Source organism: Strongylocentrotus purpuratus, unplaced genomic scaffold (genome assembly GCF_000002235.5).
Source record: "Strongylocentrotus purpuratus isolate Spur 01 unplaced genomic scaffold, Spur_5.0 spur5_scaffold_6, whole genome shotgun sequence".
Taxonomy (NCBI): domain Eukaryota; kingdom Metazoa; phylum Echinodermata; class Echinoidea; order Camarodonta; family Strongylocentrotidae; genus Strongylocentrotus; species Strongylocentrotus purpuratus.
The window spans coordinates 49,171,200-49,189,891 of NW_022145612.1; the positions used below are offsets into that span (position 1 = coordinate 49,171,200).

The following is an 18,692-nucleotide window of genomic DNA, read 5'->3' on the forward strand; positions in this document are numbered from 1 at the left end:
TCAAAACCGGACGGTTTTCGGTTAAACGATTTATTTTTTTTTTTTTTTTTTTTTTATTTATTTTTTTTTTTTTTGGCCGTGTGAAAAGGCAGGAAGGTGATTTAACTGAAGGCGCCGATTTGTGCTTGTGAAGTAGTCACAAATAATAGTAACAATGTCTTTTTAGAATAATGTGTAAGATCATTAAAGTAAATTAAAACAGTAGAGGACCTAGGATAGAACCTTGTGGTACACCATGTGTTAAACTGGGATGAATATTGAGATCTATTACAAAGATTACTTTCAAACCAAGATGACAGACAAATTGGAGTGTTGTTCTAGTTTCCAAGTGGTAAGTCATCACACCGATTACTGAGCTGGGAGACATTGCCAGGCATAGTGCCAGGTGGAGGGGCATAAATCGAAACTTTAAAAATTAAAAATTAAAAAATTAAAAAAAAAAAAAAAATTTAAAAAAAAAAAAAAAAAAAATTATAATTTTTTTTTTTTTTTAAAAACGGGAAAACGAAACCGTCCAATTGAAAACGGAATCCGCCATGGGCGGTCGGATACCGGACGGTTAAACGTTTGACTACAGCACTAATTTATACAAATTTTCTAGAGAGCACTAAATTAATAAGTATGAATTTTCATTATCCTGCAATATTTTTCTTACAATCAATGCTTTATATTATAAATATCATTGTTTTCTTTGATTCCTTCTTTGATGTTCAAACCAGGAGGCGCTTTGATTTCCACTCGCCATCACGCATGGACCGCAATGTGGAAATGTTCATGCAGATTTCCAAGACGTTGACGCAGAACAAGTGTTTTGTCCTGCCCCAAGTCTGCATCCACGAGAGTGTGGAGCCAAAGCTTGCCGCTAAGCTCACAGACATTGTCAAGAGACACCAGGTACAATAATATGTCAATGTTTTGTTTGTACATATAAAATACAGAACAAAAGAGGCTTAAAATTGATACCTATTTAAATGATGGTTTTTCAATTCACATGAGTCCACTTGTCATCTTTGTAATTAAAGTGGCTCTATTGTAGCGATGTTAAGGACTTTTAAAACAACAAAATATATAATTTGTATCCCTCTCTCTCTCTCTTTTGCAGGGTACTTTAAAACCTGTACTACATTTTTGCTGGCTTGTCAAATTGCATTACATTTCAAAAACTTAAGAGACTATTAAGAGGTACAATGTAATCAATAGATGGTGTTTAAATTTATTCACCCCCAGGGTGCTACAAGAATTTTTTTCACCACTTGCCCTGTCGGGCAAGTGGGTTTTCAATTTACTTGCCCAAACAATATTTCCACTTGCCCAAAACTTTAAAGCGAAAAAGGACTCGAGGTTAAAGCATTTATTATCTCGTAATGATAAGTTAGTGTTTTAGATAGCAAATTAATGCACATACATGTACAGTGTAACTGTACTGAATAATAACCTAATATGTCAAAGAAAATGGTCAACAAAGGATGGTTGAAGGTTTAAAAAACGCATTTTATTGATTCTCCATAAATAATCAGATTCACATGAATCTCGGCAAGGTAGAATGGTTCAAGCAGGTTTAAGTTTTTAATATTCAGTCATGTAAAAAAGCATAATGACCCTGTTGTAAAAAATATGATACAAACATGTCATTAATGGTAGCCACATGTACCATGGTGCAACATCACATGTGTGTCTGTGCAAGCCGCTGTCATTTGGAAACGTAGGCTAATTTTCAGCTGTTAATAATTTGGGTCAACTCTTCCATCAAGAAACGTCATGTAAATAATGGGTAATCAACTATTTTAAATAAAGTACGGACATTTTTATTTCATCATTCACTGCTATAAATATCATGCCAAAATTTGTAAATTCTTACTAAATAATAATATTGAAGATATTTTACGATAAATCTCGGATAAGTATGCGAAAACTAGACTAAACAACGTCGCTAAAACCATGAAAACAAAACAACAACGGCTTATATTCTGGGGGTCTCGATACTATTATCAAAATGACTCGCTCGGTCGGATCTTGAGACCGCAGTAATAAATTGAAAACGAGACAAAAACATTCATCTGATTTATATGAGCAGCGAGTTTTAAATAATATGTTCACAATCATTAACAGTTATTATGAATAAATATCAAACATTTGACTTTTTGTACTTACTAGAAAATCCCTGTTGTTTATTCCATTCCGATTCGCACGTGTTCATTTCCCTAGAATAATGACGTCATATTTGGCGTGATTCAACCAATCGGCAATCAGAGAATAGCAAAGGCCTGTCGGTGCGGCCTGCAGAGCTAGAGAGAGAGAGCGCGAATAAGCTCGCAGCTGGTACGATCGCGCTAGCTGTCTCTAGCTAGCTCACGGCCGGCCGTGCGTGGAGGCGGAGCGGCATTCATGGCTTGAAGTGTCACTGTTGCATGCGCGCTGAGCTAGCTGAGCTGGCTAGCTGTCTGTGAAGTTTTTTCGAAATCGGAACGATCGCTTTTTTGCTTCTGGATTTTGACGACGGGTAAGAAGTTGACGGGTGAATGGTAGAGTTCTTGGACACTAGGAAATTACTGTAAAAGTATCACTTGCCCGAATCGGGCAAGTGATAATTTGATTTACTTGCCCGACGGCTCAATTTGGTTGCCCCGGGACGTCGGGCAAGCGGGTTTGTCGCGCCCTGACCCCTCTCTTGGATGATTGTTCATTAATTCAAAGTATATGGTTTATTTTGCAGGGAACAGTCACTGAAGATTCAGATGTAGCAACTCACTTAGTGTTTTCTCCTCCAATACCATTGGCAGAAGGTATGGAAATCTTTCAGTGGTGATCTGTTGTAAATATTTAAAGCATACCGGTATGTACTTACATGTACATTACCAAATGTAATTATCAGATGACATTTAAGGAAAGTGGTTTAAGAGGTTCTACTAGTACATCATTCTATAATCTGTAGCATGCTCATTTTGTATGAATAATTTCAAGTGATTATAAGTGTTGATGTTGTGAGGTTTTTTTTTCTTCATCAAATTCACCCATATTCACAGCACTATATAAAATGTGTAAAAGCAGTGCATGAAGAGACATAATTGCCCAAATTCGTAAATAAGATTCAATTTAAGGTGTCTTCTAAGTCATGATTCAAACCTTTATTATGGACTAAAATAAGCATGTAAGCTTTACAAGCAGAGTCTTGCACACCTAATGGGCATAATGACACATGCATACTACTCTTATGGAGGTTTAAACCATGAATTATTAAAGATGAAATTCTTTTGTGAATTCAGGATTCTGAATCTTTGCAGGGATTTGACAATCCACTTGTTTTCTTTCAGGTGAGGAGTACTTGAGACCCATTGCACGTAAAGAGCGCTCCACTCTGGTCCACTGGTGGTACTACCCAGACAGCTATGATACCTGGGTCCCTTCTTCAGACGTTCATGGAGACCCTGAACACCTTGCCACTATGGATGGCCCCTGGGAGGTAAGTCTCATCAAGTGTTTGGGTGAACTTAGGTTGGTAAGATTCATAAGGTTGAGATTGTGGTGACCAATGGGACGTCCCTTTACCCAAGTCAAATGGAGACCCTGAACTGAACACCTTGGGAACATGATTGGCCCCCGTGAAGTGGGTCTAAAGACTTTTTAAAACGTATATGTAATAGTAATCAGAAGTTGCAGTCAAATTTTAGAGGCCTTGCGTATTCAACCAAATAGCCATTGGTGAAACCGTTAGATACAAGATGTCAGTGATACATTGCTGATCTGACAACTATTTTCAATTATTTAGTAACAGAAATTTGTATTTCTTTATGGTTCTATGACACATGGTCCTACAAAAATAGAAAAATAGTCAATATGGATTTGGTCAAACTGGATTCCCTGACTGCAACCCTAGACCAAACATCATCCCTGACCCTGTCTCTTGGGAAGAAATAGAGGCCAGAGTAAATGTTGGCAGCAAATTCTGTATCAACTTCTTGTTAACCTGCACATCCTTTTCTTTGTTTTGACTCCAGGTGAACGCCAAATGGATCTTAGATCTTGATGAGTTCAATGAATGGATGAATGAAGAAGACTACGAGATGCAATTGGACGTAAGTGCTTCATCTCCTCATAACGAGCTTTGTCTGTATTCAGCACTATCATCATTTTAATGAACTACTTATCATCCATATTTTTATGTGCAATTCAATCAATTTCAACTTATCAATGCAATTTGTTTCTTGGATTTCTCAACGGGTGTATTTTATAGATTTTGATTATTATTTTTTTTTAAATACATTTGTAAATTCCTTTATTTTGTGTTTACAGGGAGAGGACAGAGTTGCCATCACCCCAGCCATTGGACGCACTCGTCGACGAGCATACCCAGCAAAGGCCAATGGAGATGAGGTAAAAAATACTTTCATCTAGGAAGTATATCTGCTGAAAGTTAAAAAGATGTGTATTTGTATACCTGTATCTTGAGTCATGTGACAGTGCCCTTCTGGCTTTCAGCAGATGCTATTTCCTCCCTGACAAGTTTGGACGATTTTCTAAAGAATGTCTTCTATCCTGCTAAATTTACAATTTATTCACATCAAATGCATTGGTGCTTGAGAGGGCGTTCCATTCCCAAAGCATTTGATTTGTAAGCTCGAATCGAGTTTGAAGTTGTATTTACTGTAGCTTTTCTTCTAGAGGCACTGGAACAAATCCCAGAAATTTCATGTGCGTTGAAGTATCTACCTTCTCCTTGCGTAATAATTGTTGAAATAGATCATTTATCTTTTCCATTCATTTTTATCTTGATCTTGAAAAAAGAGAAATTCATACTTTGCTTCTTGATAAAGTTCTTTTTGGTTATCTCCTCCAAATCAAATGTCAATATGTGTCTCTTCGAATATCTTGCACTGTAAGTTAAGGATACCAACATACCAATTTTAAAAATAGTCAGAATAAATAACATCTGTTGCCATCTCCCTTACAGGGGTCTACGGATGGCGATCATGAGAGGGGTATGATGAAGCGAGGGGGCCCTGGTAAGAAAAGAAAGCGATCACCTTCTCCACCACCCGAAAAGAGGAGGAAAAAGCCGTGAGTATCGTTGCCTTTATCAAGATAGATATAGAAAATAAATTTTCAGAAATGATTGTTGTAGTAATTTGTTGATATTTTTGTAATGTGAACTGTGTTGTAATTCATCCTCTTTTCATCCATTTATAAATTCTAAATGCGATTGAGATTAAATAGATTTTTTTTAAATTTGATAAATAACATGGATTATGAAATATGAATTCTTCAATATCATAACAACATTAACAATGACAAAGAGACAAATTGCACTTCATACATGTTCCCAAATGCTGCAGATCTCTATGCTGGCCTACCAGCACCTTCGTTATGATCTGCATTATTGGCTGTAGGTGTCAGAAATGGGGATCTTTAGAATCAGGTCCTCGCTGTAAATCAGTTAAATTCATTGCTGGTCCTTTTCTTTGTCAACTAGTGGCAGGAGCCCAGCGCCTGGAGCCAAGAAACGTGGAGCTAAAGATGAGGAGGAGGATCTGACTAAGGACCTGGAGAATCCTCCCTCTGTCCCATCTCTTCAGGAGGTGGAGCTACCAAAACTTGGTAAATCAATAAGTACTGCAATTGTCTCAAATTATCTGTTTGTTTATTTGTATGGTTTTGTTTTGTGTAGTGTGTGTATGTGTATGTATCTGATTTTATTTTTTTTGTCGGTCATGAAATCTTTAATCGTAAAGAAGTTTTCTCTTAAGGTTTTATTATGAAACCTGAAATTTGCAGGCAACTATTATGAAAAGGTTGTAAACAAACTGTGTTATACTTCAGTTTATGATCAAAAGCCCAAAACTTTGACAATTTTTGGCATTCTTTTTTCTTTTTTCAACAGATTATTTTCTGATCATTTTCATTGATCAGCGATCAGAATTTTTTATCCAATTTCACCTGATCGGCCAACAATCTGCCCCTGATCCGATTATCGGTTACAGGGTTAGATGACACTAGGTCATGACACGATACTAAACATAAAACTGTAGAATTAATTCTGGCTTTAAAACTATTGCATAAAATGTCAAGGAAGTAAACTGAAACCATGTAACTGAGAAAAGAACAAAATATGAGAACACGTAATGAGAACAAGTAGTAGCACGCTGACAAGAATGACTAAAATCGTATAGGCTGACCGGTATATAGAAGTTAGGAAAACATGCTAAAGGAAGTGAATAGATACATAGGCTTAGTGGGCTTCAGGTGAGTAAGGACACTACGAGAACAAAGTAACACATTATAGAACCAGTACTTCATATTTTATATTATACACAAAATTATAAAGAAGCTGCGTTGGAACTGTCCAGAAGATGTTCAAATAATAGAAGAAAAAGAATGAAAAAAGACTCCAGAGACATGACATTGATAAAGTCAAAATTAAAGTTACGGCTCAAGAATATCATAGAGAAGTAGACAAATGAATGATTCCAAAACATACCGTAATTATTTCATTAAGCTCTCATAAATTAAACAAAGACTTCAAAAGAAAAAGTTAATCAAAGAAGATATGCCTTTTCAGCCTGTGTTGCCAGGTCTGAAATTTAGAGAGTTCAAAGTCAACGCCCAAGTCCCTAGATAGTTCGTCCCACAGTCTAGAAAATATGTTCATAGCGGAATCACTTAAAACGTTTTGTACGATATCTTCGTGTCTTCTTTCTATTACTCTGATTTTCCAAGAAATATCACTGCTCTCGACAATGTTGTAGAGAGCTTTTGCAACAAAGTTAATGAGTAAACATTTCCTACGGGATTCTAGCGAGACCCAATTAATGAGTCTTAAGACGCTCGGGATAGGGCTTCTGCTACCTACCCTGTTTCAGGATGATACGAGTGGTTCTTCTTTGAATACTTTCAAGTTTCTGAAACCCGCCTCTTAATTTCATACCGAGGTCCTTCAGAGCCAGTTTGTAGGCAGAGAGAGAGAGAGACAGAGAAAGCCAAGCACTAGACTTACTCACAGCCTCGTCATTTTTTTAACATTTTTTTTTTGTAATTTTTTTTGTAGTTCCAGGCAGCAGGATTGGTAAAGATAATGAAACGCAACCTGTAAAGAGTGGAACTATGACGGATCTAGACGAAAGCAAAGAAGAACCAATGGACACCAATAAGGTAAAAACCAACATGGTTATCACTACTGTAATTTGTGTCTTATGTTTATTGAAAATAATAACAACAACAACAATATGCCAATATTCTTGTAAAGCATGTACCAGACTAACCCATATAATTATTCTATGCACTTTCAAAGGATTTTAGATATCATTACCCCAGCTTTAGCTCCGGCAACCATAACGCTCAGTGCAATCAAGGAATAAACCCTACCAGATACCCACTTAGTACACCTTCGTCAAGTAGCAAATGTAGATTTAATGACTTGCGAAAGAATGTCAGGGATTTGAACCTTGTTCCTTGTGGTTCACAGTCCAGAGACTTATCCACTAAACCACAATACCTGTGCAGATATGCATTTTAGAAGCATTTTGTGCCGAGCAAATGGAATAGGAATTTATAGTTAAATGTGTAAAACAATCATGATATCAATGTTCATGTTTTTTTACTTCCATGAAAGAGTTTAAAAAGCTCTGAAAGACATTTTTGAAAATTGTTCCTTCTAGCAGGCTGATGAATCTGTAAACACTTCACTTTCCAACGGAGAAGAGAAAGACCGCAACGGTGCACCAGACATCCATGAAGACAATGTAACAGAACAGACGCATCACATCGTTGTACCCAGCTACTCTGCATGGTTTGACTACAACAGGTAAGAAACCAAGAGTTTGGAATCTTTGCCAAGTTTATTAAGTTTGCTAAAAGAAATTCTACGCATTGAGCATCTTAGGTATCTGTAATTGCCTTCCCGTAAGGTAAAAGAAAAGTGATTTTACCTTATATCTGCTGTCACAGTATTGAAAAGTAGTCTTTAAATATAATTGTCCATATTGTATGTTCACTTTAAATAACAATAAGACATATTTTAGTAATTGACTTAAAATGTAAACAAGCATCAGTTATTAACATCATCTGTCATATAGGCTAGTTGTATTTTTTTACACTTCCTATTAAACAGGCTAGTGCAAACATATCTGTGTATACAACTGATTTTATTCAATCATTTACAAGCATTTTCATATTCTGAAAACTGCTTTTGAATCATTTTGTTAACATTCTTTATCTTTTATTCCCAGCATCCATGCTATTGAGAGAAGAGCACTACCCGAATTCTTCAACATCAAGAACAAATCAAAAACACCGGAAGTGTGAGTATTAGTTTGAAGAATGAATGTATATTACATCAACTCAACTCTGCAAGTATTTTTTGTTACTAAACACAAATTTATTGTGCATGGAATAACATAACTGCCAAATTTGAGTGTTCATAAAGTGTTTTGAAATACCGTCTGTTCTGTGCGTCGCTGGTTTGATACAATAACAACAAAAAACATGTAAATATTTTTGTTAACATTTTGAGAAAAAATATAGGATGGGATTTTGTATTAAAGAAGATCAATCAGGGATCAAATGTAAGCGCCATGATTACTGACATGCCATCTTAAACTTGTTATTTGAATGTAGAATCAAGATTTGACACAGAACTGAGCTATTTGATACTGATATTCATTCCTATTCCTACTGTGTAACACCGTGATTTGTGCTCACTCATCAGATTCATGGCATATCGTAACTTCATGATCGACACCTATCGGCTGAACCCCACAGAGTACCTGACGTTCACAGCATGTAGAAGGAACCTGGCTGGTGATGTGTGTGCCATCATGAGGTAAGAACAACAGGGGGGTGTTTCACAAAACTTGTCATCAACGACAAGTTACAAGCTACTGTTATAAGCTACAGAAATCCTTGCTTCTGATTGGTTATCAACAGATTTGCCACTGATTTTTGTCATTTGTCATTGAAATAGGGCTTTGTGAAACGGGTCCCAGATTTGGAAAGAAGGGACGGAAGAGGAGAGATCAGTTTTGTAATGGAAAGGATATGGGTGTTGTGATGGAATAGGGATAGAAAGAAGAGGTGGAAGGGAAATACAAAGCTTTTCCATGGAAGGAATAAAGAGGTGGTGGAATAGGTATGGGGAAAATGGTGGGAGGCGAGATGGAAGGAATAGAAAATGTTGTGGTCTTGTAGATAAATAACTGGACTCTGGTTCAAGTCCAAGTCACGACCCTAAAAAAGCAAATGAAGATTTGTTAGTATCATTCTAATTGTCACCACTTTCCTCTCGAAATCAGAAGAAAATCTTCTTTTTTTTCATTATCAAAGTTGTAAAGACTGCTCATTTTTACAAGATGAATACAATTTATATATAAAACATTGCAGTAGATAAAATTTATTTTGGGTCCGATTGTCATTTTATTGTAAATTGACAAAAATTAACTCTGAATATACCGCTGCTGAATGCTCCATAACATCTTTTAACCAACGTCTGTACAGCATGAGAAACACAGAGAATCACGAACCAGTCTATTTATAATACATGGTTGTTTTGTTTCGTACAGGGTGCATGCATTCCTTGAGCAGTGGGGCGTGATCAACTACCAGGTAGATGCAGACAACAAGGCCACGCCCATGGGACCTCCCCCTACCTCTCACTTCCATGTTCTGGCCGACACCCCGTCAGGGCTCCAGCCTGTTCAGGCCAGCAAGTCTGGCAGTGGAGCAAAGGTAGGAACTGTGTGTACTGTCATAATATGTGAACATTTATTTTAAACACTCTTCTTAATCACTCTTCCTTTAAAGCTTATCTGTACTAGTTTTGGGGAGAGATCAAACCACCCTGCAAGGTCACCAGACAGGTGGTTATCTCATCAACTCGGCTCTCAATTAACATAAGAAAAAGAGGATCATGGGGGACCAATGGTCACCGATTAGGCATTTTTTCTATATAGAGGGAGCAAGTAGTAAAGTGTGGCTTTAAATAGGCATATAATTCTTTACATGTGCCTTTAGTGTGGTGGATAAGGTTCAACGTCAGATGCAGAGAAAAATGTATAATAAGTTTGCATTTCATGGTCATGTAGTATTATGTATATTCCTGTAAGAAAAATCCCAACCTTCACGATCAGTATTAGCCCAAACATATGGTGTATACAGTGTGTGCCAGACATGCAATACTGTTTTAATACCAAAAATTGTGGTGTTAAATGTGTACAAAAATAAATGGCACCACACAAATGCTGTGGATGATTCTCATATATACATAAATCATCCTTAAACTTTACTGTATCTGTTTCTGAGGTAAATGTGAATTAATATGATTATTTATCATTTATGACTACAGAATTCCAACTCAACACAGATGATGAACATGACGGACAAGGATGGTGCCAAGGATACCAAGAGTACAGACCTGACTAACTTTGGTCTTAGACCAGACATGTATGCCACCAAGAAATCTCAAATATCTAAGGTGTGTAACATTGTATTTGAAGTATAAAATTCATCATGTTCTTTGTAAGAATAGTAGTTTGAATCTATAAGGGGAGATTTCATTTTGATGTCAGGGTTTGGGATGAGGTTGTGTAATATCTTGGTCAAGTGCAAAGGTTAGTGATTTGATGTAATTAATGTATTAGGAGAACATGTGAGATGATAGGACAAGGGTAAGACATGATTCACATATATATATAGAGTGAAAAAAAAACACTTAAACGTTTTGGCGCAAAGTTTACTACTGTTGTAGAAGCAAGTAAACGTCATTGTAAGCATCGCAATCATTTCAACTAAAATCTAATGTGATACACAGCTTTGATCTTCTCCTTCTTCCATATAAGGTGTATCCTTCATCATTAAAGATTAATGCACTGCAGAGTGGTGTTTGTGCTGTCATTCTAGAGCATAGACATACTTTAGGGAAAAGTTAATTTACTAACTGATCTTTATGTGAAAATTACAGTCAAACCTGCTTTAGTGACCTCCTGTTTACAAAGGCCACATTTGTTGTTTCCATGGAAATGGTTTCTCATTGAATCATGTACTAAAGGAACCTGTCTACACAGGCCATATTTTGTGTTTCCCTTGGGCGGTCGCTATAGACAGGTTTGACTGTATATTTACACATCCATTGTATCATTTTGATTTTGTTGTGATAACCAACCAGGCTAAGGGGACATCGTCCAGTAACATCAAGGAATGGACGGACCAGGAGACCCTGCTGTTGCTCGAGGCCCTTGAGATGTACAAGGATGATTGGAACAAGGTCTCTGAACACGTCGGTAGCAGGACCCAGGATGAGTGTATCCTCCAGTTCCTGAGACTCCCTATCGAGGATCCCTACCTCCATGATGGTCCATCCGCCCTTGGTAAGTAAACCTAGTCTTAAATACTTGTATTAAGTGGTACGATTTGAGGGTCATGAGGTCAGAGATCAAAGGGTCATACATGTATATGAAAAATAGCTTGTAATCACAATATTTTGAAAACCTGTTAATGGATTACAATCAAACTTGAATTTCAAAAATTGCTTCTGTTTTGGTTTGTAAAATCGCTCTATGGCGATGGCGTCATTTTCGACTGCACGCAGTTGAAGATCCATCTAGTTATTACTCATATTCATTTTGTCAAGCATTATTAACCAAGTGGATCTACTTTACTCTGCAGGTCCTCTTGCCTACCAGCCCATCCCATTCAGCCAGTCAGGGAATCCGTTGATGAGCACTGTGGCGTTCCTTGCTTCAGCTGTAGACCCTAGAGTGGCGAGTGCTGCAGCCAAGGCAGCCATTGGTGAGTGTTGTTGGAATTATTTTCCGTCTCTATAGATTTTGATCTTCATTCTGGGTTCAGTCTGCAAGTGTAATGTGATGAAACACTCAAAATGTTTTACAGAAAAGTGTGTGTATTGGAATTATAATTGCATGTTGAAAGGTGGAACAGGATACCTTGGGTTTTAAAGAATAATATGGATAATTTCTTATGATTTCAAGATTGTCTGTTCTTTATATTTCTCTCTTGATGGTTGTAAATGAGACATTTTGTTTCATTTAAACCTCTTTAAAATTGTATTGACCAACAATAGGCATTTATGGTTATCAGTATCACTGCATAATCAGGGGCCTCTTACATCTTAAAAAAAATCATTCTGGATCTCTTATTCATAATAGGCATTCATGTTGGGGGGAGTATATTTGATACATGTAATCATGAGATGAAGAAGAAAAAAAAAACAGAAAAAAATGAGTAATCATGAAATCTATTCTACCCCCCTCCACAGAGGAGTTTGCCAAGATGAAGGATGAGGTACCCACCACCCTGGTAGATGTCCACATCCGCAGGGTGGAGGATGCGGCGGAGAAGGGTCTCCTGGATGGCAAGTACCTCCTGGGAGTGAGCGGTATCGCAGGGACCAACGAGCAGCAGGAGAGGGAGAACAAGGACCAGGAGCAGCAACAGCAGCAGCAGAAGACAGGAGAGGGTGGAGACAAGGAGTTTGTCGCCATGGCTACGGAAGGAGAGAAGGAGGAGGAGGACAACAAAGATCAGGTAAGATGGAGGATTGATGATAATGATGATGTTTTTGAGTTGAAGAGTTTTGAGTTTGTAGGATGTTGTTTTGTTATATTGATTGTTAATTTGTGGAGCCATAAGGCCTATAAAAAAAAAATGTTGTATTGCCCTTTGCAACCGACCCCAAAATCTTAAAGGTAAAGACGAGTATTGGAAACGCCCCAATTTCAAAAAATGAAAGGGAAGCTCTCGTTACCAATCATGTGAAAGAATATGTTTTGACTAATACATGATGATAACAAATTTGCCGGGAAACCGCCTACTAATTCATATATTTGGTAAATTTGTTTCTCTCATGGTCTGTGAGAGATATAGGGTAGTCCCATATACATCTTTCTGTGTATAGTGCTTGTAACTTTACGAAGAATGGGCCAAATTTCTTATCATTTTGATGATTCCAGAACCTTGCAGATGCTAGATGCTAGATGATCAACCTTTTCTGATCGATTCCACAACGTTTCTTGCACAATGCAATCGCATGACCATAACTGGTCTTTACCTTTAAAAATCTATGGTCGGCTTTAAAAAAAAAATAAAAAATAAAAAGTTTTTTAGAGAAAAAAATGTAAAGCATTCAAAACTGAGAAATATCAGCCCAAAGAGGGAGAACAAAAAGAAGAAAGAAAAAAAATTGAAAAAAATTTTTTCTGATCGACCGACCGACCCATGTTTTGGTACCTAAAGGACAACATCTTTATTTTGTAGGCTTAACCTGTATGTGTTGTGATCAGTGTTAAATTACAATAGCAAAGTGTGTAAAACTTTAGTGTTTGTGGTGTGTTTTAAAAGTTAAATTGCATGGGACTTTGCCATGCATACCGGTAATACAAATACATGTAATGCATGCATCAAAAACAGGTACTTTATATTTTGAAACTGTTTTACAATGGTGACTGAAGCTTGAAATCAAAGGGAAAACTTGTGCCTGTGATGTAGTAGAAAGACGTAATTGCAATGTTTCTGAAAATTACCATTGAACATTATTTTCATATTAATGCTACATGTAGGTGGTTTGGTTGCCATAGTTCTTACACATGTAATTCAAACAGTTAACTATACATTAGGGAGGTTTTTTTTGTTGTAATTATTACTTTTTATTCTTTATACAATACAAGTGTTTTAATGTAATAAATAATACAGGTATGACTGTATTGCCATCTTCATAGCAAGCAAGAAACCTCAAGTCCATGTATTAAAAGAATCACTACACATTATGTAAATCCTTCTTTCAGAATACAATATCGTTTAACTAAATCCATACGTTGTTTCACCAGACCTGTTCACTCGTTTTACATGTGCACATCTTTCATAACCCCAGTACCACTACATTAAGGGCAATGCTGCCCTCTGGATCATACAGGATAGGCAAAATTGTGCTTGTGATATTTGAAAAGGCTATATATAGTTTAAAAGTCATCTTGTTTGAATATTTGACCTATTTTGTGATGGCAGAATGAAGTGGACTGCGCTTTGCAAAATTGCTTAAAGGTAAAAACAAAGTTTTGGTATGGGGTCATGAATTTGGTTCAAATGAACGTATTGGAGGCATATGCGATCCTGCAATGTTCAGTGATCGTTGTCGTGGTTGAAATCGAGTCTAAAGTTATGAAATTATAAATAATAAACTCTTTTTGTTGTACAGCTCCCTCTCAAGGTCAAGATATTAATTAAGCTACAAAACAATGTTTCTTGACTATAATCGACCGATTAGCTATTCCCATTTGGAAATTATATATCACAACTACATATTCTGAGATTTTCATGGTCCCAGCTACCATTGTACGGCCGTAGGCGTTATTTGAAATTCATCACCAGTAATTTTTTTGATATTCAATATTTCTCGAAAGCAGAAGTGTTTTAAGGGCTAAATTTTCTAGTGCTTATAATACATCCACAGGGGCATCCAAATATATCAAAAATGCAAAGAATCACTATCCACCCAATTTTCAAAATTTCCCAAAACTTTGTATTAAGGTACCTACCATTATAAAGGAAAAGCAATCCCAAATTATGCACGAAAAAAGCTATGCACTCTGTTCTCCTAATGAGATAAATGATTAGCGCCACCTGTTGAGCTGAAGTAACTTAATAATGATTCGGGTTAATGATAAAGGCAGTAGCTATGGATATCTTTTTTAGGATATTATTCCATAATTTTAGGTAACATACATGTTTTGAGTGCTGCAAATTACATACCTTTTTGAGTATATGCTAAATTAATACCAATCAGCAACTAGTTACAATATCATATTTGATGTGTATCCATGTGAAATCTTTTGAGTATTTGTCATGAAATTAAGATTATTTACTGTTGTTAAGAAATCAATTATGAAGTATTGCCTAACATTATTATGGGTATGCACTCTGTAAGATCAACCAACTGCTTGATGTATTGAGGATCTTTCACAGTTGAATCCAAAGATCTAATAATTGCAATTAATATTTGTTTCACAAAACCCCAGGGTGTGTATAACTTTGAAAATGGTATTGTGATTTGTTTCATTATTTCTCACAATTCCACCCCCCCCCAAAAAAAAAAAAATAAATAAATAAATATATATATATATATATATAAAAAAACATGATGCCACATTATTGCAGATTTTTAAGACATGATGCAAATTTGTGAGCAATAATTGTTTTTTCTAGTTCTATTGATCTATTTTCTATTTTTATATTCTATTATAGGAAATAACATACAAAGCACTATGAATATAAACATTATATTGGTGTATACACTGGAGATCAAAATGAGATTTGAAATAAGAATTATGACAAAGCTGTGAATGATTTTATTCAAAACTGTTTTTAACCCCCTTTGTCATTTAATTAAAGAGCAAAAAGCAACTACAAGGATATTATTGTTCCATTCTGTAATTTCTTCTAGTTTCGTTGAAGAAAAGTAATATTGAAGAAGAAAAAATATTGCCTCTCATTCATCCAAAAATCGTCATCGACTTTAAAGATGTATTTTTTCTGATGAGTACCATGCACTGCCACAACTGATTTATATGACGTTTTACAGGTGCATAGTGTATTCCTGAAAATACTGAAAATCCTGAAAACACTTGTTGTTGCACCGCATGTGGTGTTGAGTCAACAAAGACCTGTTGTTCTGGAGTTTCCTTATTGAATTATTGGAACAGAGTGCGTTACTGTTATGACGACGGACGTCTTCATGCCTGGCATATGGGCTCGAGTGAGTCATTCTCCGCCAGAAGTGCTCGATCTTAAAGGTGTTTGGCAATATTTAATAAGATGGAACTTGGTCTTTGTACTTTGAGGTCAGTCGTTGAGGGTGGAATTGACCTTACGCTATTGCCCTATACTTAGCTGAAGGACAAAAACTAGTCACTTACATTTATTCTTCTCAAATGATCTCAAACCAATTTTGTTCTGATATTAATGATATTGATACAAAAAGTTTTTTTGCAATCATTTCAAATTTTCGCAAGACTTTTTGCAACGTATTTTATTAGCAAAGAGTGCAAATTTGAACCAAATGAATATTTGTTTGACTATATGGGAACTCTATATTTAAATGAAAATTAGATTTTTGTATAGTTAGGCAAAAACGAAATACCTAACCAACTGCTTTAAAAGTTTCTTTATAATCGACATGTTGTTCTAGGTGGGTTTTTTGTGGGAGGGGAGGGGGGAGGGTTCAGGCATGTAAGTTCCTTATTGGAATGTATAAAATTATTCCTGTGTTGTTGTCATTGGAATTCCAACTATTATTTTGGTGTGGTACTGTAATTCAGTAAATGCAGAGGAATTAATGTTTAGGGAAGGCGAGATATTGTAACCAAAATGTTTGTCATGGTATCCTTTTCTCCTTTTATTTATTTATTTTTTTTATTTTTTTATTTTTTTTTGGGGGGGGGGGTGTTAGTTACTAACTAAGTACTCATGTAATGACCTGATTTTTTATAATTATATGAACTCACTCTTCAAAAATAGATTGTCTTGTTCTCACTTGACCCAAGATTGAAAGCTGTTCAGAACAGTCCTTTCCTTTCCGATTTGACATCCTTGGCAAAATTAGTGCCTAATTTAGCCTTCCCTTGTACATGTATATTGACAGGTGTTGTATTGTTTTGGATCTATTCCATTTCATTCCATTGAGGATTGTGTCATGTTTCATAATGAGATGTGGCAAGGACAAGGAATAAATCAATAAAAGACTTGACTGATCAATCATGAATAGCATGTTTGAAAGAAGAAAGAAAAAAATACATCTGACGTTTGACATCAACTTTTACTTCTCTATTAGGCATTAGCAAACTTATTTTGTTTGTCATTGGTTTATATTGACTCTAAATCTGTTAAGGGTTGAAATTCTAGACTGCTGCATTGTTTTTTAAGTATATTGTGTAATGTGTATACATGATTTAGTAGATTGCAGCAATCAACTGTTTGTTTCCTTCTACATGTAGTCAACCAAGTGGTCTTTTCATATCGGTCCTCTGCATTTTTAAAGAAAAATCCCATTATTTGCTTTTGTTTGATTACCGGTAATAAAAACTGCTATATTTGGCCCCAATGTGCATGTAGTTATCTTTTGCACAGAGATGTAGATGGAAGATGTTAATTTTAGCATTTATATGATTTCTTAATTTATAAAGTCTAAATGAGTTGTGTCTATACTGCATAGTGCATACAAAACAATTCAAATAGAAAGAAAGATGAAAAGTTATTTTGTTATCAGGAGACATCTAGATTAAACCATTGATTTTTCGTTAAATTTTAGATTGAATTTCAGTCATCAACCATTCTTGATTGTCCCTTAACTCTCATTACCCCTACTATTTATTTCCATTGATCACAAATTTGCTTGATTTGTATCATGAGCATGAAATTATAACAATTAAAGCTAAATTAACAGGAGAGATACTGATCAAGATACTCCATCAAAATCAACACCTGTCTCTTGAGCGGACCTTCGATTATTTCTAAACGCAATTTGTTAGGACATCCACTTAAAATAAACTGGCTTATTAGCTGTTCAAGAGAAGAAAGGAGTGACCTTTCACCATTTGGATTTAATTAGGTCATCAATCAAGAATTAATTTGATAACTTATCCTACCACTTAGAAATATATCAAAAGGGGTGTTTTTTTCTTTCTTTGGGGGTAGGATATCAGACACTGTCTTGCACAGATGTGAGCACAGATGTTGTATAATGCTTTGAAATTGTATTTCTTTATTATTTGTACTTATTTATTTTTCCTGTTTTTTTTTTCTTCATCATCTTCTGTCTTACCTTTTTTTCTTTAGACAGTTTCCCTTCATACATTCATTTATTATTAGGTTAATGGTTTCTTACCCCCCCCCCTTTCATTATTCATTGTAATAGCATCTCATTCTCATGTACATTGTATAAATTGGTCTGAACGTAATAAACACAGGAAACAATTTACTCTCAGAATGCTCAAAATCTAAAAAATTTTTTTATAGAAGACATCATTAATCTGAGATAATCTCGGTTTGCAGAAGAAAAATCTATAAAATCTATGAGATAGCTCATGTGAACGAAAGTATATTTTGGCTTAGGTACTTGTAGTTGTAACAAGGTTGTAGATAAAATCATAATCATGTACGGTACATTGTATTTGTAATTTATTGTACACAGTATTTTACAATTCTGTGTTTATTCCCTGTAGCCTACTGTGCGTGATTTTGTTACAAATTATAACAAAAAAGGGAGAAAAAAACCTGAACATCCGTTTTTCAATTTGATTCGATTTGAGATCAATAATGATTTAAAGCCCATCTAGACTTGCCTCCAGTTCCATGAGTAGACATGTAATTGATGATATGGGCCAACCTAATATGCAGTGTTCATGACCTCTAGCAATTATCCATTAACTTCATATTGAATACTTCCTACATTTGAGCCATTTAAGTCAATTTAAGCCATTTAAGTCAATTTAAGAAATAATATGCATGAAATTAAAACACAATAGTTAGTGGTTCTGAAATTAATATAATGATCTTCAATAATTTGTATGATCTGACTAAACTAAATATTTTCTTACTTTATGAAAGCAAATTTGATTCTGTTGTTATAACTTTGTGTATTGAAGCCATATTGGTACACCTTATGGTCAACAGCAAGTAATGTCAACGGTTCAGTCCCT

The 18,692-nt window shown here is 35.6% G+C and overlaps 1 protein-coding gene across 3 annotated transcripts in view; it reads left to right on the top strand.

The window, feature by feature from the left end:
* LOC576136 (SWI/SNF complex subunit SMARCC2) overlaps positions 1 to 18,692 on the top strand; it is a 51,078-nt gene that overhangs the window by 17,601 nt on the left and 14,785 nt on the right. For 2 of the 3 annotated variants that reach the window (XM_030973627.1, XM_030973626.1), the window contains exons 4-19: positions 720 to 894; positions 2,714 to 2,783; positions 3,312 to 3,460; positions 3,996 to 4,073; positions 4,291 to 4,371; positions 4,949 to 5,055; positions 5,468 to 5,592; positions 7,040 to 7,143; positions 7,650 to 7,795; positions 8,220 to 8,291; positions 8,699 to 8,812; positions 9,549 to 9,714; positions 10,331 to 10,459; positions 11,150 to 11,351; positions 11,650 to 11,772; positions 12,260 to 12,528. In XM_030973627.1, the coding sequence (XP_030829487.1) occupies positions 720 to 894; positions 2,714 to 2,783; positions 3,312 to 3,460; positions 3,996 to 4,073; positions 4,291 to 4,371; positions 4,949 to 5,055; positions 5,468 to 5,592; positions 7,040 to 7,143; positions 7,650 to 7,795; positions 8,220 to 8,291; positions 8,699 to 8,812; positions 9,549 to 9,714; positions 10,331 to 10,459; positions 11,150 to 11,351; positions 11,650 to 11,772; positions 12,260 to 12,528 (2,110 nt within the window). The remainder of the gene's footprint in view (positions 1 to 719; positions 895 to 2,713; positions 2,784 to 3,311; positions 3,461 to 3,995; positions 4,074 to 4,290; positions 4,372 to 4,948; positions 5,056 to 5,467; positions 5,593 to 7,039; positions 7,144 to 7,649; positions 7,796 to 8,219; positions 8,292 to 8,698; positions 8,813 to 9,548; positions 9,715 to 10,330; positions 10,460 to 11,149; positions 11,352 to 11,649; positions 11,773 to 12,259; positions 12,529 to 18,692) is intronic. The other variant, XM_030973628.1, reaches the window with a different exon arrangement.